General features: G+C 42.4%; 1 protein-coding gene across 5 annotated transcripts in view; it reads right to left on the reverse strand.

The window, feature by feature from the left end:
* Positions 1-23,510, reverse strand: part of LOC117431582 (pro-neuregulin-2, membrane-bound isoform) — a 425,631-nt gene that overhangs the window by 15,536 nt on the left and 386,585 nt on the right. For 3 of the 5 annotated variants that reach the window (XM_034052673.3, XM_034052674.3, XM_034052672.3), the window contains exons 6-8: positions 15,316-15,339; positions 9,980-10,082; positions 7,678-7,801 (exon numbers count right to left, since the gene is read on the reverse strand). In XM_034052673.3, coding sequence (XP_033908564.3) covers positions 7,678-7,801; positions 9,980-10,082; positions 15,316-15,339 — 251 coding nt within the window. The remainder of the gene's footprint in view (positions 1-7,677; positions 7,802-9,979; positions 10,083-15,315; positions 15,340-23,510) is intronic. The other 2 variants (XM_034052670.3, XM_034052669.3) reach the window with 1 other exon arrangement.

The following is a 23,510-nucleotide window of genomic DNA, read 5'->3' on the forward strand; positions in this document are numbered from 1 at the left end:
GTGGCAGGTCACGTCCTCATGGCTCTGGCCAGGCCCCTCGTGTGCGAGCACAGCCAAAGCAGCCCTGAGGCATCCAGGCAGCTGTTAGCCCACCCTTACACTGTTCCACAGCTCCAGTTCTGGCAACAATGCACCAACGACATCTGGGTGCGCAAAACTATATCCACTGGGTACACCCTTCAGTTCCAGTTAAAGCCTCCCCCCTTCAGGGGGGTGGTCGTAACTGCAGTGAAGGACCCGGTTCAGTCCTCAGCTCTGAATGTGGAAATACAGGCATTGCTCAGGAAGCGTGCCATTCAACAAGTAGACCCTGCTCTGATCGACCAGGGGTTCTATTCCAAATACCTCCTAGTGCCCAAAAAGGACGGCGAGTTCTGCCCTATTACAGATCTGCAAGTACTGAACAAATACCTATGGCGGTTATCGTTCAGGATGCTTACTCACAGGCACATCATCCAGTCAGTCCGACACGGCGACTGGTTCACCACCGTGGACCTGACAGATGCATACTTTCACGTTCCCATCAGCCCGGGTCACAGGAAGTATCTGCATTTCGCATTCCAGAGCAGGGTGTACGAGTTTTGTGTCCTCCCATTCGGCCTGTCACTAGCTCCTCGAACCTTTTCCAAATGTATGGATGCCATTTTAGCTCCCTTGCGGGCTCAAGGCGTCCAACTGCTGAACTATCTGGAAGACTGGCTCGTCTGCGCGCAATCAAAGGAGCAGTTGGCACAGCACACAGTGATGGTTACAGACCATCTTCAGCGGCTAGGTCTGAAGGTCAATTCAGAAAAGAGCCGCCTCGTGCCGAGCCAACAGACCGAATTCTTGGGTCTGCATCTGGACTCAGTGTCCATGGAAGCGACCCTGTCGACACAAAGAGTTGTCTCCCTGGAGCGGTGTCTCTCCCTATTCAGGTTGAGAGAAACAGTCAGCATGGAGCTGTGTCAGCGCATGCTGGGGTTGATGGCTGCTGCCTCGCAAGCCAATCCTTTGGGCTTACTACACCAGAGACCTCTGCAGGCCTGGTTCAATGCCTTCGCGCTGCATCCGCGGAGAGACAAACACCGCAGGTTGAGGGTATCCCGAACCTGCTGGGAAGCACTGTGCTGGTGGAAAGTTCCGTCGAACATCCGCCAGGGCGTACGCTTGGGTCCCATCTTCCGAAGGGAGGTTATTACGACCGACGCTTCCAACCAGGGTTGGGGAGCAGTCTGGAACGGGTCGGGGACTCGCGGAGTGTGGTCAGGACCCTGGAGGTCGGCCCACATCAATGCTCTGGAACTCAGAGCAGTGGACCTCACCCTTCGGCACTTCTTGCCAGTGCTTCTAGGCAAGCATGTGTTAGTGCGGTCAGACAACACCACAGTTGTGTCGTACATCAACCGCCAGGGCGGCTTGCGGTCCCCCGGTCTTCACCGGATAATAGCACAGATGTTGCTATGGGCACAACCGCGTTTAACCTCTCTGCGTGCGGTTCACCTACCGGGCAGTCAATTACGCAGCAGATCTCCTATCCAGAGGAGGCCCGCTTGCAGGCGAATGGCGTCTTCACCCTCAGGTGGTAGAGCGCATCTGGGAATGGTTCGGCACAGCGCAAGTAGATCTCTTCGCTTCGCGAGAGACCACGCACTGCCCCCTATGGTTCTCGGTGAAGGACCTCGACAGCCCCCCAGGAGTCGATGCACTGGCTCACGAATGGCCGCCAGGGCTCCTATATGCATTTCCACCGATTCCGATGCTTCCCGCCTTCTTGGAGAAGGTCAGGGTAGAGCAAGCGACAGTGATTCTGATTGCTCCTCGGTGGCCTCGGAGAATATGGTTCCCGAGTCTGGTGCAGTTGTTGCACGGTCGCCCGAGGGAGTTCCCTCTGCGAGCGGACTTGTTGTCCCAAGCCCAAGGAGGGCTATGGCACCCGAACCCCAAGCTCATGCAGCTATGGGCTTGGCCCCTGAGCGGGAGCGCCTGTCAGCCCTAGGGCTTTCTACGGCGGTGATTTCGACCATTCAGGGCGCCAGAGCACCCTCTACTAGGTCGCAATACATGTACAAATAGCAGTTATTTCAGAATTGGTGTCTGGCAGAGGGCCATGACCCAATATCCTGCCCTATGGCAGTGATATTACAGTTTCTACAGAAACTGTTAGATGAAGGGAAATCCCCCTCTACACTTAAAGTGTATTTAGCCACCATATCGGCTTGCCATGTACGCATTGACGGTTTATCACCAGGTTGCCATTTTCTGGCATCGCAGTTCCTGAAGGGCGCAAGACGTTTGCGGCCTCCGAGAACGACCAGTTTACTGTCATGGAGCCTTGACGTGGTGCTAGAAGCCCTTACCAAGGCACCGTTCGAGCCTCTCCACAGCGTGGATATGAAGCTCGTGTCTATAAAAACTGTGTTTTTGCTGTCTGTGGTATCAGCCAAACGCGTGAGCGAGTTACATGCGCTTTCAGTGCATTCGTCATGTACTCGTTTCGCAGGAGACGGTTCTAAGGTCTCCATGCGCCCTAACCCAGCCTTTTTACCCAAGGTCATATCCCCGTTTCATATGAACCAGTCAGTCGAGTTGATAGCGTTCCATCCTCCTCCTTTTTCTTCCCCAGAGGAAGAACGGTTACACATGCTCTGCCCCGTGCAGGCATTGAGGTGTTATATTGACAGTACAACGACTGTGAGGCAAACGGAACAATTGTTCATATGCCATGGTTCTAGGACTTTGGGTCAGCCGTTGTCTAAACAACGCCTTTCCCATTGGATAGTGGATGCTATTAAATTAGCTTATGAATCTGCAGGCCTTCCGCCACCAGGGCAGTTGAAGGCGCATTCCACTAGGGGTATGGCGACATCCTGGGCCCTCTTTAGAGGAGTGCCGGTGTCTGACATTTGCGCCGCAGCCAGTTGGGCTACACCGCATACTTTCATGAGGTTTTACCGGTTGAACGTGCTGGATTCCTCTGCTCCACTATTTGGAGCATCTGTGCTACACTCTATGACGCCTCAGGATGCGGACATATAGAGTGGTTGATAAGATGGTGTTGACTATTCCACCTTAGGACAGGTGTCATTGCGAGCATAGACGCTGAGGCGCAGCTCCACATATGCGTAGATGTACTGCCTACGCAGTTGCGTTATGACGTAAGTCTGTCCTACTGCCGAGAATCCTCCCTCGCGACGGCTTGGGTACACTGTTCCCATACCTTGATGGTTATTTTCGACTTGAAAGGGAACGATAGGTTGCGGATGCAACCCCGGTTCCCTGAAAGAGAAAATAACCATCAAGCCGCGAGGTCGCTCCGGAAGCCTTCACGGCCTGAAGAGCAAAAGAGGAAGAGAGTCTCCGCGCGCTGCGTGTAGTAAGCTCCCAGGGGGGCGGGCATACATGGCAGCTCGCACGGAGGCCTATCGGCAGCTTTGCTATAAAGCTCAGCCAATCCCTACTGCCTGACGGCAATATCCCATACCTTGATGGTTATTTTCTCTTTCAGGGAACCGGGGTTGCATCCGCAACCTATCGTTATATGCTCTCCCTATATTAAGACAATTGTACACAGTCTTTGATGATGAGAATAGAACAACTGTAGTTTTTATGAAAGAACTGGTGCGGGTGCAGCCTTCTGTTAAAGTTCATAGCATTAGGGTTAGCACAGAGTATCACACTAGAAAAGTGTCGGCCCACCTCAGACACTGGTAGTGGACTAATCGCAGTCAGGCACCACCACCAATATAATCTCAAAGCAGCAGCAGAGTGTGGTTTCAGAAGGAAGGACCCAATTTGACAGTCAGCTACTAGGAACCGGGCAGGCTTAAATAGGCAGAATGGCCTCCTCTCGTTTTTAAATGTTCTTATATAAATTTGATTTTAGAACATTAATATATAGTTTTAAAAGATTCCAGCACTCCCTATGAATTCCCCAGTGAAGGTTATCAATTTCCCAAACCCAGGCTTCCCTGGCTGTACAACTCCACACCCTTGCCCCTGCCTTTACTAGGTGAGCCTTTACTATGCACTTGTCTTAACAGGAAAATGAAGAAGTGCATAATAATTATGGTATATGGGGTATGAGTATCCATTATGTACTCTATGGGCACATTTACTATCTCTCCCTGCATTCAAAAGAAGGTTGTTAATATGTTGTATTTAGGGTGTGTATTATTATTATTATTATTATTATTATTATTATTATTATTATTATTATTATTATTATTATTATTTATTTCTTAGCAGACGCCCTTATCCAGGGCGACTTACAGTCGTAAACAAAACATACATTTCAAGAATCACAGTACAAGTATTAATACAATTAAGAGCAAGATAAATTACAATGACTTCAGTTCTAGTAAGTACAAGTATATTACAAAATACGAATCAATATCAGAGCAGGTAACAGTGTCAGTGTTAGTTACATCAGGATATGATTAAATGCAAAATACTACAGATTGAATAACACTAGTGGCAGATTACAGTACAGTACTCTGTAAAGTACAGGATTAAATACAGTAAAATAGGGAGCAGATAAGTGCAAGTAAAGCGCATTAAGGAAGAGTGATAAAATGTCCAGAGGGAAGAGGAGTTCTACAGGTGCTGTCTGAAGAGGTGAGTCTTGAGGAGGCGCCGGAAGGTGGTCAGGGACTGGGCAGTCCTGACATCTGTAGGAAGGTCATTCCACCACTGCGGGGCAAGGGTGGAGAAGGAGCGGGCTCTGAAGGCAAGGGAGCGTAGAGGAGGTACAGCCAGTCTTCTAGAGCAGAGAGGTCGAGAGGGGGTGTAGGGAGAGATGAGGGTCTGGAGGTAGTTGGGTGCAGTCTGGTCAAGGCATCTGTAGGCGAGTACAAGAGTCTTGAACTGGATGAGAGCGGTGATTGGGAGCCAGTGGAGGGAGCGGAGCAGTGGAGTTGCGTGGGAGAAGCGAGGCAGAGAGGACACCAGGCGAGCAGCGGAGTTCTGGATCTGGAGCGGACAGGTGGTGGACGCAGGGAGGCCAGCCAGGAGGGAGTTGCAGTAGTCTAGGCGGGAGAGTACCAGGGCCTGGACAAGGAGCTGGATGGCGTGGTAGGTTGGTGAGGAAGGGTCAGATTTTTCGTATGTTGCTCAGGAAGAATTGGCAAGTGCGTATAAAAGTCTAAAAGTCCTTGTGGCGAATTGGCAAGCAGCCAAGGCTGGTCAGTGGCAGAAATAGCAAACCCCAAACACGAAACTTTAGGTTTAACCCTTTCCGGTCCAATGTCGGACCCTGTCCGACATCATCAAAAAGACGCAAAAAACAGGTCTCTAGTCGTTTTTTCTCCGGAAAAAACCGAGAAAACCATTCAATGGCCGAGTGAGATCGATAGGAGCCGAGTGAAGCCGAAAAAAAAGGTGGCGTATCTCATGAATACAGAGCACCGGCATCACATAGAAAGCACAGACATAAACAAACAAGATAGCTGCTTCTGCATCCAGCGCTCAAAGAATATCACAGACATTTGCAGAGCTTAGATGATATAGTAATAAAATAATGACTTGGATCGCTATTGAGGAGTTTGGTGATAAAACGAGTGATCAGGAGATGATTTATCGGTATGCACTACTATCAAGAGGTTTGTGAAAAAAACAGCGAACGAGGGGTGGGGCGGGGCTGGAGATGCAGCACTGAGTGTCCTGTTGATATGCAGTGCCTTTTAAACCTGTTTTACTGTGAAAAAAAATACTTTTAAACAGCGCGTGTAAAATAAATTGGACCTGACACGCCTGAGACGCGCTGAATAAATGGACCGCTAAGGGTTAAAATGCCTTGGCGCACTTTTATTCACAAATAAACAAATAAATCACAGGAACAAACAAACGATTTAAACAAAAACCCTACAAAACTCTTCAAAATAAACAGAATACCTCACCCAAGCTACATCTATCACGGTGCTTTCCTTTCTCTCTTATTGTCTCTCTGCTCCAGCTCTTTCTCTAACACACTCTCCAACACACTCTCTCCAAACAAACACTCCCTTCACCAAGATGGCTGCCAGCCACCAAACTCTCACAGACACGTGCACACCCACGTGCACACACACACACACACGTGCACACCCACACACCCATGCACCCACGTGCAGAGCCTCTGCACTGCCACAGTCCTCTTGTGCATTTTGGACAAGAGAACACAAAGTGAAACTGCTGCTCTTATACAACCAGCAACAACTTGTATTAACGTGTTAAAAATCTCCAAGACAAGTTTGGAATTGCTAATAAACACAGAAAGGTGTTGTTTATTTTTGAATTCTGAAATGGTGCCCTACACAGGATAGGATGTGCAGTAATATGTACTGTATATTGTAGCCATATTAACGAACCATCAAATAAAACTATACCAGCTGTAAACACTGCAACTACAGACTGAATAAGAGGCTTTTAGGCACAGAAGTTTTGGGACTCCAGCTAAAACCTGCAGTTATTTATAATGGGCTTCTCAGTGCCATGCAAAGAGCTGCTGCAGTACTCTCTGGTGAGTCACACACCACTGCCCTCCCAACACAACCCCTACACACTGGGACAGCTTCCCTTCGGAGTACAGGCAGCGGCTTTAACCTTGTAAGAATAAGGGTGCTGTGACGTGCAACATGAAAACCAAACTGCTCGTGAGTAAGGAGAATTCAGTTCATTTAACCTTGTAAGAATAAGTGTGCTGTGAAGTGCAACATGAAAACAAACAGCAGAGAAATCAAACTGCACATGAGTAAGGAGAATTCAGTTAATTTAACCTTGTAAGAATAAGTGTGCTGTGAACTGCAACATGAAAACAAACAACAGAGAAATCAAACTGCACACGAGTAAGTTCATACAGCCTTGCCCCACAGACCAATATTTTGGCTGAAACTTTAAATTTCGATTTACTGTACAGAAAATGAAGCAGCTTCAAGCAGCTCACATCCAGTAGATGGGATTTTAAAGCATTTGTTGCAATTAACTCTTTTTTGATAAGCAATTTTTTTTCACTGTAATAAAAGAGTTTAGATGTGTTCAATTTAATAAGTATTTTTTAACCTTTCAAAGAGAAGCAGCAAATTAGAGCCTGGACAAAACCATCATGAGAATAGGGGTGTGTGACAAAGACGGCCGGAGTGGGTGGCGTCAGACCAGAGCCAGGAAATAAAACGACAGAGAGGTGTGGTTTGGTGGAGCTGAGCGAATGGTTTCGCTCAGCATTTGATAAACAGAACAGAAAATAAGGTTAACAAACAGGGACGAACACTAAACAAACACGTACTGTGCTGGTCCTCCAGCACCACGTAGCAATTGCTCACTTTCTCTTTCTCGTTCTCGTTCTCTTTCTCCTCACTCTCTCCCGTTCTTTCGCCCTGAACACACAACCCCGAGTGAATGAAAAATGTGTCTATATATACTGTTGTGCTGGGATTCAATTACTAATTAATTATTCACTTGAATCCCAGCACGTGAATGAATTACGTGCAACCCCGTGCTCACATATTACATACTTTAAATGCACGTGAAGTGATTTGTGCCATCCTCGTGCCTAAATACAAATCTACATTTTTAAATACACGTGAAACACAGACCCGTTTATATCCCATGTACCAATGACTATACACCAACATTTAACACACCATACGCAACATACAACATATAAATGCACACAGGGACGGAGCACATTGCCACAGGGTGTTAAAGTACTCTGGTACTCACATCGACCATGGGGATCTCCTCGGGCCCCGGGCCAGGGTGGTTGGGTCCGTTCGCAAGGTTTCTGTTCTGATGATCGGCACACATGTTCTGCCTCAGATGGTTATGCATCTTCTTTCTTTGTTTCCTGCACAGAATCACACAGAGGACAACTCTCAACTACTCGAGCAAAACAAGCTGGAATTCAGGAGCCGAACCACGCATTACTGCAGTGAATACAGTGCCACCAAAAACTATTCAGACGCTTAGTAGTTTTACTGTATGGACTGTGAAGAACAGGGCTACACTTGGCATGGAGAAGCCAACATGATTGTACCTAAAGCTATTTGTATTGGTAATGGTCATATTGCTTTACTGCAGCAAGAAGGCAATATGCTACAATGTGATGGAGGACAGCTGTTTTTAAACAGTTACAGAGCCAACATCACATCTATATAATACCTCTAAGATATATTAAACCTTGCAGTTGTGTTCCTGTGTTCTGTATTCACCTGTAATAACCATGCTTTCTACAGAAGAATTGTTCAGGGCCACCTGCAGGAGGCAGCTCTCTCTGATACGGGAAAACAAAACACAGAGCAAACACATTGGCAGGTAAGCTAAAGAAAAAAAGATTGCACGTACTATGAAGGTTTAACATGATACTTTAAACTACCTTATAGCTAAACTTCAAATACCTGCTGCACAGGACGTGTAGTGTGGTGGTCGGATAAATGGGAATAAAGGAATACTTTATATCAACTATACTCAGTGTTTCCTGGCTGTCTTGAGTGAGCGTTGTAGTCATCAGATAGAAAGGACGTACTTCCATAGCTTCAGGTATTATTTTGACATTCCTGTCTTTGCAAATTCACGCATGCAAGCCACTGCAAGTACTGCAGCTGGTTCCTCCAGACTTGTATCTTTCCATGCCCAGAGAAACCACAATGTATTCACTGTGGTAGATTAGCATGCTCATTTTGACATGATTTTCCCAAGCAATGCATTAACCACACTTTAAAATAGTGAGTCCCATAATATACTTTCAATGTGCTTCTTACTGCACTAAAATAGTCTTCTATTGCTTAGCCTTCTATGTTTGCTTACATTACAGCCGTCAATTATAGTTTAAAAAAAACTAAGCCAAGTTTTACCTCACTATTAATAATTATGTTTTTTATAGTCGAGCTGAACTGGTATGCTGTGGCCATTAAATTATAAAAAGATTCAATACAAATTCAATGTTGTTTTATCTATAACAGAGCTTCAAGGTGTCATTTATAACCTCCTACCGCTGCATATGAGGGGAGAATACTGTTTTAGTAAGCAGGTTTAAAAAATATATCTTTGGGCAATGTAAACAAACTGGGCGGCTAACTAGATAAACTACAGCTTTAAATTAGAGCCAGGAAAAACACAGGTTCTTCATGTTTGAATATTTTGTTAGAATTGAAGCTTTAATATTTGAATATTCTTTCATGTTGAAGTAAATGATCACTATCATGGAAAAACTTGGTTGTAGTTCTGGAAGGAGAATCCACCCACTAATCAACATGTCATATCCAAGCGCCATAAAAACTCTGTGTGGCTTGCATTCATGTCGCTTCTTTTTGTTTGGCCTCTTAGTCACACACCGCAAGTCCAAATAGGGAGACAGATGTCTTTTGAGCCTGGAGTAAGGGCTTCCCTCAGCCATGGATTCCCTAAGGTTTCCTCCTAACAGTTACCTGAGCGCCGAGCGGTTCGTATTTAGTTCCTGCAGGGTGTGGGGCAGGCCGGAGAGGCTTTGGGGGGCAGGCCTGTTTTTCAGCTGCTTACTTTACATTCATTCCTATTTTGGGGGGTAGGAGGCATTGCGCCGCTGCAGTTGCATTAACCATTCATCATTTTCTTTTTTCCAGTCATGGTTTGGGGGGAGGTGGCCCTACGAGCCACTTCCTATCCGCGGCACTAGACTAAATGTTTCAGTTGTCGGCCAACATTGCGGATAGCTGTCAGCACCCATTCATTATCATAATTAAATCGCCTGTTCAATTGCAACTTAAATCATCCATCCGTACTGAATATTAAAGTAGAAATAAATCTGTTACCCCATCAAATGACCTATTAAAGAAAGCTGAGAAGCACTTCTCTGTACAGTAGACTGTGTGTTATTTATTTCTGATCTCATTTATGCATCAGTTTCCTTTGCATGGTATCTTTTTTGATATTTTTAAATGTTGTTACATGTTTGTTTTTTTGCCACTGAATACATTCTATGCTGTGTTTGTTTGAATCTGTAACTTTATTTAAATATTGAATTGCGGTAAGCACACTGCACACTTACTTTGTTTTGCAGTAGGCCACCACACACACAATTCCAACTACAAGCAGCGCGACACAGATCCCGGTAATTGTCAGGACCCTCTTCTGATAGAGCTCCTCTGCTTCTGTGAACAGCAATCGACAATGCAGGGTTTAAGCCTCACTACAAGATTACATTTGGAATACTTTGCCACATTTATATTATTTTTCTGTCTGCATGTCTGCATTTTTTTTATAAAGCTTTATTTTTCACTGTCAAACCTTTTAATATCACTTTAAAGGGACTCTGTAACACTGAGGACAATAAATAACCTCAAACAGAAGTCGTGTTTCAAGCACTATAGACCTCACTCCATAATGCTGTTTTTTAATATCTCTTATTTTCAGCACTGTTGTACTTATGAACTATGTAAACAAAATGTAATGCTGTGCTATGGTATATGTTTCAACATTCAAATGCTGTTTGGAACAGCAAACGTACTTGTTAGTGATTCTTCAGTTTTGTTTTTACTGACTCCTATTATAATTTGAGGGAGGAAGTGTTGACAGAAGTGATATTAAACAGGCCTGACTGTACTTGTACCCACATCACTATTTCACTATAAGATAGCAAAATAATTTAAACATTTCAGGTTGTAAAATACCAATACAAATAATAAAAAAAAAAGTGGTCAGTAAGAAGTGCCAACCAAGGCTTTAAAATCAATATCTTACCTCTAATTAGCTTCAGGAGCATTATCACTGGTCCACTTACTGTTGAGCTGAAGATCATTTTAATCTTGTTTTTTAAACTTTAAATAGGGCTACGCATGAGTACTTCCATATAAAATGTATAGATATTGTACCTAATTCCATACATTTTCCCGCTGTGCAAATTCACTCACTATATAGGTCTTAAATGTACAGTTTTAAAAGAAACACATGTTTTAGCACACAGGATATCTGGTAAACTAGGGTAAAGAAATCCGCTTGCAGGCCTTGTTTTCACATTGCCTTGCACTTCCTTAGCCATTTCACCTAGCATGTAAAACTGGTCCCCCTTCAGGGCCTTCTTACCTGTCAGTAACCAACCAGCTGCTTCTTCTAGTGACTGACATGGTTTTGCAGCAAGTAAGAGGCTTTGACTCTGAATACACTGCTGGGGTGAAATGACCCAGGAAGCAGTAAAGCAGGCAAGGCAGCTGGCAACTTTCTAAGTAATGTAGTAGGAGATGGCATTCACATTGAGACCTATATAGTGAATACAATTACACAACAGATAAGATTTCTGAAATCATTTTTCAGCTACACCATTTGAAACTGCTGCTTCCTAGTACCCAATAACTTCCTGTGCTGCAGGTGACTTGATAACAGCCACACAGCTTAGGAAGTGATTTGGCACCAGGAAGGACCAGTTACAGTATTGTATGTAAGTCAAATCTACACAGCTGCATTAAAAAAACAAAAGAATGATAAGATCTTCAGCGCAAGAGAGGGGGGTGATAGTGCTACTGGGAGGTATATAATAGATGTTACAGCCTTGTTCAGCTCTCATGTAATAATGCATAGAGAACACATCAACAGGAAATTAGGGCTAATGATATTGCAGCTAACTGACATTCATAATCAGGTGGTTAAGTCTGCTAGAGTTTCTATACTAATGCATTTATCTCACATTTCAATGTATCAAAAGGTGATCATCATTACAGTAGCTTAGCCTTAAAGCTGCTGAGAATTTGCTCACTGATGTACAAAATGTTTCCTGAGTGCCAGGATGCACTGAATACAGTCCAGGTCCAGGGAGCTGTTTGGATAATCAGGGTTCAGATAATTAAGGTGTTACTGTATGCTGAAGATATGAAGTACAGCGGTGGCCCAAAATGTTATTCATTTTCACACTGAATGTTATCTTGGTAGTTACCATTGCAGAAACCAACTGTGTGAGCTGAACTGAATAACAGAATCCATTTGTTTTACACTGGTAGCCAGGCGGTACAATGGGCAACATTTCTCATCTGTCCCAGTACTTTGTAGAGCTATAGAGATAATGAGGAGACAATATTGATTGTTTATCTGTGTTCTTTTATTTCTTCCTCCTCTGAATCCATTATTACATGAATATAGGCCTCTGCAACAGGAGAGAATTCTGGGAAATGTAGTTCTTTGGCACAATTAATTAAAAAAATACATTCTCAGCAGTCTTAAGGAGAAGTGTTTTGCTTAAAGAAAAATATATATAAATAAGAAATAAGACTGCCAGTCCTGTTTTACTATGAGCATAGGCTGACAGACCTGGGCGGTTTGTTTAATCACGCTCAGGTGGGCTGTGTTAAACACATAGTAGAACTAGACATGGCTTAGAGACTTCTTTGCCATGGGAGTCTGTATTTCCATTCCGGGTTTAATGATCGCAAACAAAGGAAAAAAGCGTTATTTCTAAAATCTCATGCAAATGATAATAGCATGTTTTAGATACGGCCTCTTCCAACACCCATCCAACTTGATACACTTTTCATATTCATTTTCATTTTCAACATGATAATCTGACCAAACTCTGTTGGAAAAGGGATCTCTAAAACATGAACCCTTTCACCCTTTGGAACGATAACAAGATTAAAACAGCCGTTTGCAGTTGCATAACAACAAGGAGACACTAGAGGGCGCCAGACTGGAGCAGTGGCCATGGCTAGGAAACTGTAGCTTACTTTTTGGAAAGGGGGAAAGGGTTACATTTCTTACACAATTGAATGCTTTTGAATCACAGAAACAAGAAAACAAGAAAACAAGAAGAACATGAAAGAACGAAAGAAAGAGAAAAGGACATAAGCATAAGATGGAAGTTATGGATGAGTTGGCAAGGTGGAAGATGGTCACAGGGACTAAGTCAACTGTAGGCCTGGCATAGCATGCTTGTTAAAGAAAAAGAAAGGCAGGGGTATTAAAGGAAGAGACTTAAAGCAAACTAGAGAGAGATGTGCAAGACCTCAATAAAGCACAGGAACCAGAGTTTAGCTATTGCGCTTTTTAGTTTTTGTTTTAGTTTTCCACTAGCAGCACTCATTTATAATGTGATTATTTTTCATTTCTCTTATGGAAATTGGAAATCCTGGAGTGTAATTTTGTAAAGGGAGCTCCAGATAATATGTGTGCAATACGTGTTGTGCAATGAGCTGGCACTCCCTCTCAAGAGAGCTGTTCACACTGAGAGAGAAGGGGCTGTGAGAGGTGTCTCTTTGGGCTACTGTTTCTGAAGTTTGACTACTGTTTATACTAGGGCTGCCACCTGGACCCATTAATACAGGAGACTTTAAGACAGGTCAGGATTTTTAACTCGCCTCTGAACCTCAAAATAATTCATTTTCATGAACATGTAAAGGGAGTGTGAATTTTGTGAGTTGCTTATTAAACAGATTGTTGTATTGCTGGAGGTGGGGATTCCATCCTGGAACAATATTAGTTTATTTAGCAGACGCCTTTATGCAAGGCAACTTACAGAGACTAGGGTGTGTGAACTATGCATCAGCTGCAGAGTCACTTACAACTATGTCTCACCCGAAAGACAGAGCACAAGGAGGTTATATGACTTGCTCAAGGTCACACAATGAGTCAGTGGCTGAGGTGTGATTGGAACCGGGGACCTCTTGGTTACAAACCCTTTTCTTTAACCACTGGACCACACAGCCTCCTACTGCCTGAAAATGCTGGGTCTGAGGATCAGCCTTGATTTGGCCTCCACAGCGCATCAGCATGCACAACTTTTGAATGAATATATATATAGTGCAATTGTAACATTACATTTCTGTTATTTAAAGTGTCCCATAATTATGGGGCCAAGTGCCATGTAGTTTTTCATGTAAATGACAATTAATTGAATAAGCAGCCACAATTGCTCTCAAATGTGTATTGGTGACTTATGTACAGGATTTCCATGACTGTAGAATGACAATACATGCTTTTATTGATACATTGCATTTATTCAGCAATTTGTCATTTTTAACGATGTGCTGCCTGTTTGCCATTCAGTTTCTTTTCATATAGAATATCTAATGTTAAGGGCCGGGTTTAGGAAGATGTTGGGACACAATTTTGTAAAAGGAAAATTAATTACAAAATGTATGATCTGCGGCCATCGGTAAATACACGCTTAAAAGTAAACTTCAGGTTAGTTTATGATTAATGATTCTCTGAAAACTACGACGCTGCAAACATCTGGTAGTAATTTGTTGTATCAAATGAAAGCTATTTCTGGAGCTCTAATCGTGTAGTTATTGTAACGGTTTGACCTTGTTCTAATAAATGCTTGAATGATGTTGACCTTTGCAGTACCTTGAGGTCATACAGGTGCATTTACTTTGTCAAATTCTAAGAACAGCATATTTTAATACTGAACTGTTTTTGTGTTTTTTCCAAGAGAGTCCTCTAAACATTCAAGTTGCAGATTTATTTTGCTTTCAAAAAGACTTTCAATGCTCTGTATCCACTGACTGATAAAATCAATCTCTCTCCTATTTGAAAAGGCTACCTTTTTTACCCAAGACATCTTTAGAAGATGAAATGAGGAGACAGTGATAATGTTTCTTGTTGTCATCATAATACAACTACGACAGCTGTCACGACATCTACATACTAGAGCATCTACTGCTTAATACATGTATTAAAATGGGACCTATTACTGAAAGAGCTGGGCTGTCTTGTATTTATTTATTAACTGTGGCTAATTACTCAACCTGAAATGGTTTACTTTTTAGAATTAAAAAAAAGAGCAATCTTTCACAATGTTTTACAATGTTTACTTTACCTTAAAAATAAACTCCTGTTTGTTTTAACGTAGGCTTGCGTGTGCTCACAAACGGGATAACGGCCTTATTTTCTGAGCTGTTTGCCATAAAAGTTGTTTATGTCCCTGGCAGCCTTCCGAACGATATTATGACCTGTGGCTTTGAGGGTTTACAGCTGAGTGAAGCCACTTTATCATTCAGTGTAAACCAATCTTGAACTTCAAAGAGGTCTTCAGACTAAATACCAGGCACACTACTTTAAGGGTAGCTGAATGTATTTGCCCACACACATCTGGAGCAAGATTATTACAGGCTGAAATTCAGCCAAGCTAATTTGAGCTGGAGTAAAACGTACACCACTTGTAAATGTGGAAAGAGGTTCGAAGTGTTCACTTGCAAAATGAGTGCTGCTGAACAAAAAGCAAGAGTCCTTTATGTTTCAAAGAGTTTGATCAAAAAGGATCAGATAGCTGTTTTGTATTGTTTGGAATTGTTATTATTTCTGGATCAACCCTTCAAAGGAAAAAAGAGAAGAAGTTGCTACAAATTAATTGTATGCAGCTTTTGATTGTCTAGATTAAAATGAATGATTGTTCCATACCTATAAATTCTAATCCAAGATGCTCTGCCAATGCAGAAAGTTGACAAAAAAGAAAGAAAAAACAGGTTTCAGAAAAAGAGTATTTCAAACATACAAAAATATACGTGTCGTGATTAGTGTGACTCGTTGATACAGTCAAACGTGGCAGGTGTTGTCTTTACATATATATGCTAACAGAAACAGCTCTAGCTCACAGAACAGGCATCACATGGACAAGCAAGCACTGGACATGCAGAACAAAACAGGGAATCAGCAACACACTCTACATCCCTAAGCACTGGACATGCAGAACAAAACAGGGAATCAGCAACACACTACATCTCTAAGCACTCAGCTGGCCATTGGTTTAGGATTCAACTACACTTACACATATCGGACGCAGGGTTAGCAAAACAATACATGACTTTCATTATTTAGTGGTACTGTACGTTAAACTTTTGCCATAGCATGCGTTCCTTGGTTTAGTGATTACTTAGGCAGTTCAATGTTAATGAGGTAGTTAAACACTTCTCACTGAAGGCAGATTTCTGCTCTCTCAAAGCCACATGCATCTTTTCCATGTATTTTGTCTTTCTTTTTACAAACAGAGGCTAAAAATACATATTTGTATCTAATTATCCTCAGCTGCTCTGCTGACTTGAAGGTACATGAGGCAGCATTTCATTTTCTCAGCTTTCTGAGCTAGAGCTCAGGGGACCCCCTCAGAGGAGCGAGGCTTGACAGCGTTCATTATTTAGTAGTACATCAAAGTACTGGTGCAGTACATTATACTGTCCCTTTAAAATACATCACGTTTCCTTAAACTGGTAGCAATGTGTTACTTTATAGTTAATAGAAGATATCCACCCATTAGTGTTTGGAGCTCACGCTTAGCCTAGTTACTTTGTAAGTTTCTAGTCTGTTTGTTTATTTCAGTATTGGTAATATTGGTTATGCTATTGCTTATGACCTGTATTGGAACGTGCACCTGTTTTGAATACACTTGTTTCCTTAATAACAGAATATTTGAGTCTAGCATAAACTGCTTGGCTTGGACTTCATTCATTTTGTGGATTGTATCATCCTGCATGTGGCAGCTGCTCGGGTTAGTCTCTGATATTATTGCACTTGTTTGAACAATCTCACAGAACTAGCTTAATATGTGATTTTGCCCTATAATTACATATGTGAGACATGTACAAGTTCCATTGAATTGATTCGAATTCAATCTATTACAGTAGACTACATAAGTCAGCACTTTCATTTAACACTTTAAATTGGTTTACACATTAAGAATGCATTTATATTTCAGAGCTTCATTTTTTGAGTTCTTAATTTAAGGAGTAGGCTATTACTACAGGCTGATCGATTCAGTTTTATTAAATATGTGCTTCAGCAAATTTCTGACTGAAGTTTGGTTTAATCAGTGACGTTTAGACAGACAGGTTTTTCATACGCCCCACCTCATACAGAAATAAGTGGTCAACAGTGATTTATGACCACGGATTTGTCAATAAAAATATATAAACAATCATGATTAGGTTGAAAAAGATATGCTAGTGATTGGTACAACACAAAAGGCAGCAATGACAATGGGGTTTGTTAGAAGCTATATATGTGTTCAGCAACACTGTTAATCTGGTCTTCTGAGGTGGGGTGGCGAAGTCACCGCCCCCCCCCCCCCCCCCACCTCAAAGACAGAAACTGTTGCAGGTGTTGGAATTGACAAGGAGCTAAAAACGCACAGAAAACAGGTAGAAATGATTGATTCGGATTGATAATGACAGATGCTATCAAACCATAGCTAGATGAGGTTTTTGGTTCTTTTAAAAAATATATATGCTTCATTAAAAAAAAAAAAAAGCTAATACAAATCTAAATGAAATAAAGTAGACGATGACACGTTTGGTCTGGTTTTTACTATTTATAAATGACCCATATTGTATCCTATTGATGTAGACACTCTTGGAGTTTGCTTCTTCACACAGCTACATCTCTTGATGCTTTGGATCTTAATGATTTCTATGCAGGGGGCTATCTGCAGAGTAAGCACATTTATTAATAATAACTTTATCGCTGTTTGCTTGCATATTTGAAATTTGCTACTTGCGTTTTATATCAACTGATTGTGAATATTAAAAAAAAATGGCTGCCATTGTTTAGTTCTATATTTGTACAAATTAATCAGGTACAGAGTTCCGCAGTGTTTAAATACTTATATATACTGTAATAAAAAAACCAAAAGACAAAAAATAAATATGTTGCTATTTTTCAGGTTCTAAAAACCCACCTAGGCTACTAATTCTCCCATGCTTGTGCTACCAAATAGAAGTGCTTGTATGTGTTCAGTTTGCTCAGTCTGTCATCAACTGTATCGAGTGAAGCATGGGGGTTCTAATAGAGGCGGCCCCACATGGAGGAGGAAGTGCTCTAGCGTTTGCAGCTTCAAAGAGTTCTCAAAGACTGCAGTGCAGATCATTATTGATGGTTTCTCATCAGAACCTGGGACATAAGAAGTACCAAACATTGGGCTGGTAATAACACTGGTCACACTGGTGTAGAGTAGACACATCACCAGTATTGCTAGAGGTAAGGGGGTACAGAAAATCTGAATACAAAATAATAATAGGGCAGTGATAATATTCTCCAAATGCAAAGGAACAATAAATAATCACCAATACCAAAAGAAAAAGTGAAGGCAACAAACGCTTCAAGATGCCTTTTAAACTCATACAACAGAGTTGCCCTTCATTCTCATCTGAATTTTAGTTTTTAAAATGTGAAACACTGCTGCTATAAATAAGCCATGGGACTTTTATTGGGGCCTATCTGTCTACCAGACTGGATCTGGCATCACCTTGGAGTGGGGCTTGTTCTGGAATACCTGGGTCCCTGCAGTGGAGCTTGTTCTAGAATACCCGGGTCCCTGGAGTGGGGCTTGTTCTCCTGGAATACCCAGGTCCCTGGAGTGGGGCTTGTTCTGGAATACCCGGGTCCCTGGTGTGGGACTTGTTCTCCTGGAATACCCAGGTCCCTGTAGTGGGGCTTGTTCTGGAATACCTAGGTCCCTGTAGTGGGGCTTGTTCTGGAATACCCGGGTCCCTGGAGTGGGGCTTGTTCTGGAATACCCGGGTCCCTGGAGTGGGGCTTGTTCTCCTGGAATACCCAGGTCCCTGGAGTGGGGCTTGTTCTCCTGGAATACCCAGGTCCCTGGAGTGGGGCTTGTTCTGGAATACCCGGGTCCCTGGTGTGGGGCTTGTTCTCCTGGAATACCCAGGTCCCTGGAGTGGGGCTTGTTCTGGAATACCCGGGTCCCTGGAGTGGGGCTTGTTCTGGAATACCTGGGTCCCTGGAGTGGGGCTTGTTCTGGAATACCCAGGTCCCTGGAGTGGGGCTTGTTCTCCTAGAATACCCAGGTCCCTGGAGTGGGGCTTGTTCTGGAATACCCGGGTCCCTGGAGTGGGGCTTGTTCTCCTGGAATACCCGGGTCCCTGGAGTGGGGCTTGTTCTGGAATACCCAGGTCTCTTGAGTGGGGCTTGTTCTCCTGGAATACCCGGGTCCCTGGAGTGGGGCTTGTTCTGGAATACCCAGGTCCCTGGAGTGGGGCTTGTTCTCCTGGAATACCCAGGTCCCTGGAGTGGGGCTTGTTCTGGAATACCCGGGTCCCTGGAGTGGGGCTTGTTCTCCTGGAATACCCAGGTCCCTGGAGTGGGGCTTGTTCTGGAATACCCGGGTCCCTGGAGTGGGGCTTGTTCTCCTGGAATACCCGGGTCCCTGGAGTGGGGCTTGTTCTGGAATACCCAGGTCTCTTGAGTGGGGCTTGTTCTCCTGGAATACCCGGGTCCCTGGAGTGGGGCTTGTTCTGGAAATACCCAGGTCACTGGAGTGGGGCTTGTCCTCCTGGAATAACTGGGTCCCTGGAGTGGGGCTTGTTCTGGAAATACCCAGGTCCCTGGAGTGGGGCTTGTTCTGGAATACCCGAGTCCCTGGAGTGGGGCTTGTTCTGGAATACCCAGGTCCCTTGAGTGGGGCTTGTTCTCCTGGAATACCCAGGTCCCTGGAGTGAGGCTTGCTCTGGAATACCCAGGTCCCTGGTGTGGGGCTTGTTCTCCAGTAATACCCGGGTCCCTTCATTGCTCTGGAAGGCTGAATGAATGTTGTACTTTACTTCATCTTCAGACCATCTGGTTTGAGGATCATGACTTCAGGCCTCTTCCACGGCCACCACACTCCCCAGATCTCACTCCTCTTGTGCATATTTGGGATGAACTTCAACAATCGTCATCACAAATCTTCTGGCTACATTTCTGCACCAGGTGTGTGAAATAATACTGACTGACTGGATTACCATCCCTCGAGACCCCCTCCAGCATTTAGTGGAGTCTATGTGTCTCGACCCGATACTGGGTATAGATCCTAATATAGTGGCTAGACAGAGTATTTAATTATACATATTAACAACTGACAAACTCCCTGCTATCTTTCATCTACTTTTAATGCCCGCCAGTCCATCTATTACCCTATATATCAATTTAAACTCATACTCATTTCTTCAGGTGCTTTTCCTACCCCCCCCCCCCCCCCCCCATTTTGCCACCGCTTTTTTTTAAACTGGCTGCTTATCCACCAAACACATTGGTGGGATCCTTCTTTTAAGACTCACAAATCTAACAACTTACTGTACAGATGAAGGCATTTGAAATGAAGCGTTTGTCTCCTTGACACAGTTCCTTTTAAGTTTTACCTTTCATTCGCATTCCAGGAACGACTAAGTCCTTGTTACTGGTCAGTGATGTCACTTGTTTTAAAGGAAGTTAATGATCTTGACACGGCCCTTGATTGAGTGTGGGGTTTCTCAGACAGTGGCTGAGACAATGGCAGTGCCTTGGCTGGAGCAGCTCTCGACTCTCATAGTGAGCTGATTACAGTCCCAGACAGCAGTCTGCCAGGAGCCCCTATTCATGTAATGCACAGTAACAGCATTCCTCGCTATAACAGATTGGGGGTTTTGTTTGTCTCATTAACCACGTCTCCTGCCTCTTGTGTAGGAAACAAGTGCTATTAATAATGATGTTATGTTACACATTTTTTTATATACACTGTTTCATCATGCTGCCTGTTAATAAACATTGGATTTGATCTCATGCACCATGCCTCAAGCATTTCCAGTTGCCTTTTATAGTTTTCAGAATATTCTAGCTTAGTATATGCATGCTGATTTGTTTCGCTCAAACTTGACATGCTGGATCTACCAAACTGACACTGGTTTTAAAATACTGTTGCGGGAAAAAACATTTTTAGAGCTAATATTCTGTTTAAAAATAAGTTCATTGTTTTTTTGATTGATAAGGTTCTATAACCAACTTGATTTAAAATAAATGATTAGAAATGTCCTTATAGCTATTATTGTGGCCAACAGAATATTTCCATAACATCCCAGGTTGTGTGCGTTATATTGATCTCAAAGGTACAGTTTTGAAAGAAACACGTTCTAGTAAACATGTATCTTTTAAAAAACAATGGGCCGTATTTTCAAAGCGCTTCCTCCATTCTTTAATTAACTTTTATTGTTCAAAGTAATATATTACTTGGCTGTTTGGTTCAAGTTTTATAAAATGACCAGGTGTTTTACCTCTTTCCAAAAACAGGACTTTATTAAAGAATGGAGGAAACGCTTTGAAAATATGGCCCAATATCTGGTACTGTACTTGGTTAAAGAAATCTTTGTTTGCAAGCAATGTTTTCAGTTACTGCTGAGGTGAAATGACTCAGGAAATGCACATGCAAACAGAAAACCGGAGAATAAGGTAAAGACACTGAGAGCTTTTATTAACCTAAGGTAGTACCAGATATTAAGTTTTCAAATGAAAAAAAAAAACATTTTTTTTTAAACAAATTTACATGTGTTTCTTTCAAAACTGCACATTTGAGAAATGTTTAGCTAATGCACCTGTAAAATCCTGAAACTCAGGGTAACTAGCTGAATCATTTCTGTTGCCACTGTACACTCTGAAATATTGTTTGATGCATTTGTATTACATAGTATTGAATATTTATTACTGGAGTCATTATTTATTTAAAGCGCTACATCTATATACCCCCAATAACCTTCAAGTCTTTCTTAATATTTATGAGATCACTGACTATAAAGGGCACAGTAATTACGCATTTGTCCAAAGCAACACTGTAATTATAAAAATGCTTTCACATACGTTTTAAAATATGCCTGTATCTTCTAGTATCTTATTAACATATGGGAAACTTCATAGAGAAAACAATAGAAATATATAGCAGAGATGCCATCAGTGGCATACATTACAGGCCTAACATTTATATGTATAAGAGTCCTTCAATGTATTGACTACTAGTAGCTTCTGGTGCACCAGTGATCTTCTCTATTGATGAATATTCTCCATTATGCTTTGTACGGATGCATGTTATTGAATAGCCATGTTCTAGAACTGTTCTGCTTGATAAAGGAATGCTAACAAAGATGTTTTATCTTGTGTTGGGTTTGCTCTGAAGATATGTCCTCTTTTATTTTGTTTTAATACAGATATGTTCAATACAGAGATATCCCTCTTACTGGCTGTGCTGTGTATCAGGTTCAATACAGAGATATCCCTCTTACTGGCTGTGCTGTGTGTCAGGTTCAATACAGAGATATCCCTCTTACTGGCTGTGCTGTGTGTCAGGTTCAATACAGAGATATCCCTCTTACTGGCTGTGCTGTGTATCAGGTTCAATACAGAGAAATCCCTCTTACTGGCTGTGCTGTGTGTCAGGTTCAATCCAATAGCCTGACCACAATCAAACCTTGTTACCTGCAGTACAGGTAGGGTTATTATGTTTAAATGTGTTTCGTTATGAAGGAAAACTCAATCTTAAAAAAACATGTAAGGGGCATCATTTGATGGAGGCATTGATAAAGAATCTATCAAAGGAGGCATTGATAAAAAATCTATCCAAGGGGGCATTGATAAAGCATGTATCGAAGTAGGCATTGATAAATAATCTATCGAATGGGGCTTTGATAAAGCATGTATCGAAGGGGACATTGATAAAGCATCTATCGAAGGGGACGTTGATAAATAATCTATCGAAGCAGGCATTGATAAATAATCTATCGATGGAGGCAATGATAAAGAATCTATCGAAGGGGGGGTTGATAAAAAATCTATCCAAGGGGGCATTGATAAAGCATGTATCGAAGTAGGCATTGATAAGTAATCTATCGAATGGGGCTTTGATAAAGCATGTATCGAAGGGGACATTGATAAAGCATCTATCGAAGGGGGCATTGATAAATAATCTATCGAAGCAGGCATTGATAAATAATCTATCGAAGGAGGCAATGATAAAGAATCTATCGAAGGGGGGGTTGATAAAGAATCTATCGAAGGGGACTTTGATAAAGAATCTATCGAAGTGGACATTGATAAAGAATCTATCAAAGTGGACATTGATAAAGAATCTATTGAAGTGTACATTGATAAAGCATTTATCGAAGGGGACACTGATAAAGAATCTATCGAAGGGGACATTGATAAAGCATCTATCGAAGGGGACATTGATAAAGAATCTATCGAAGGGGGCATTGATAAAGCACGTATGGAAGGGGACATTGATAAAAAATCTATCGAAGGGGGCATTGATAAAAAATCTATCGAAGGAGGCATTGATAAAGCATGTATTGAAGGAGGCAATGATAAAGAATCTATCGAAGGGGACGTTGATAAAGAATCTATCGAAGGGGACGTTGATAAATAATCTATCGAAGGGGACATTGATGAAGAATCTATCGAAGGGGACGTTGATAAAGAATCTATCGAAGGGTACATTGATAAAGAATCTATCGAAGGGGACATTGATAAAGCATCTATCGAAGGGGACATTGATAAAAAATCTATCGAAGGGGGCATTGATAAAGAATCTATCGAAGGAGGCATTGATAAAGAATCTATCGAAGGGGGCATTGATAAAGAATCTATCGAAGGGGACACTGATAAAGAATCTATCGAAGGGTGCATTGATAAAGAATCTATCGAAGGAGGCATTGATAAAGCATGTATTGAAGGAGGCAATGATAAAGAATCTATCGAAGGGGACGTTGATAAAGAATCTATCGAAAGGGACATTGATAAAGAATCTATCGAAGGGGCCGTTGATAAAGAATCTATCGAAGGGGACATTGATAGAGAATCTTTCGAAGGGG

Source organism: Acipenser ruthenus, chromosome 22 (genome assembly GCF_902713425.1).
Source record: "Acipenser ruthenus chromosome 22, fAciRut3.2 maternal haplotype, whole genome shotgun sequence".
NCBI lineage: Eukaryota > Metazoa > Chordata > Actinopteri > Acipenseriformes > Acipenseridae > Acipenser > Acipenser ruthenus.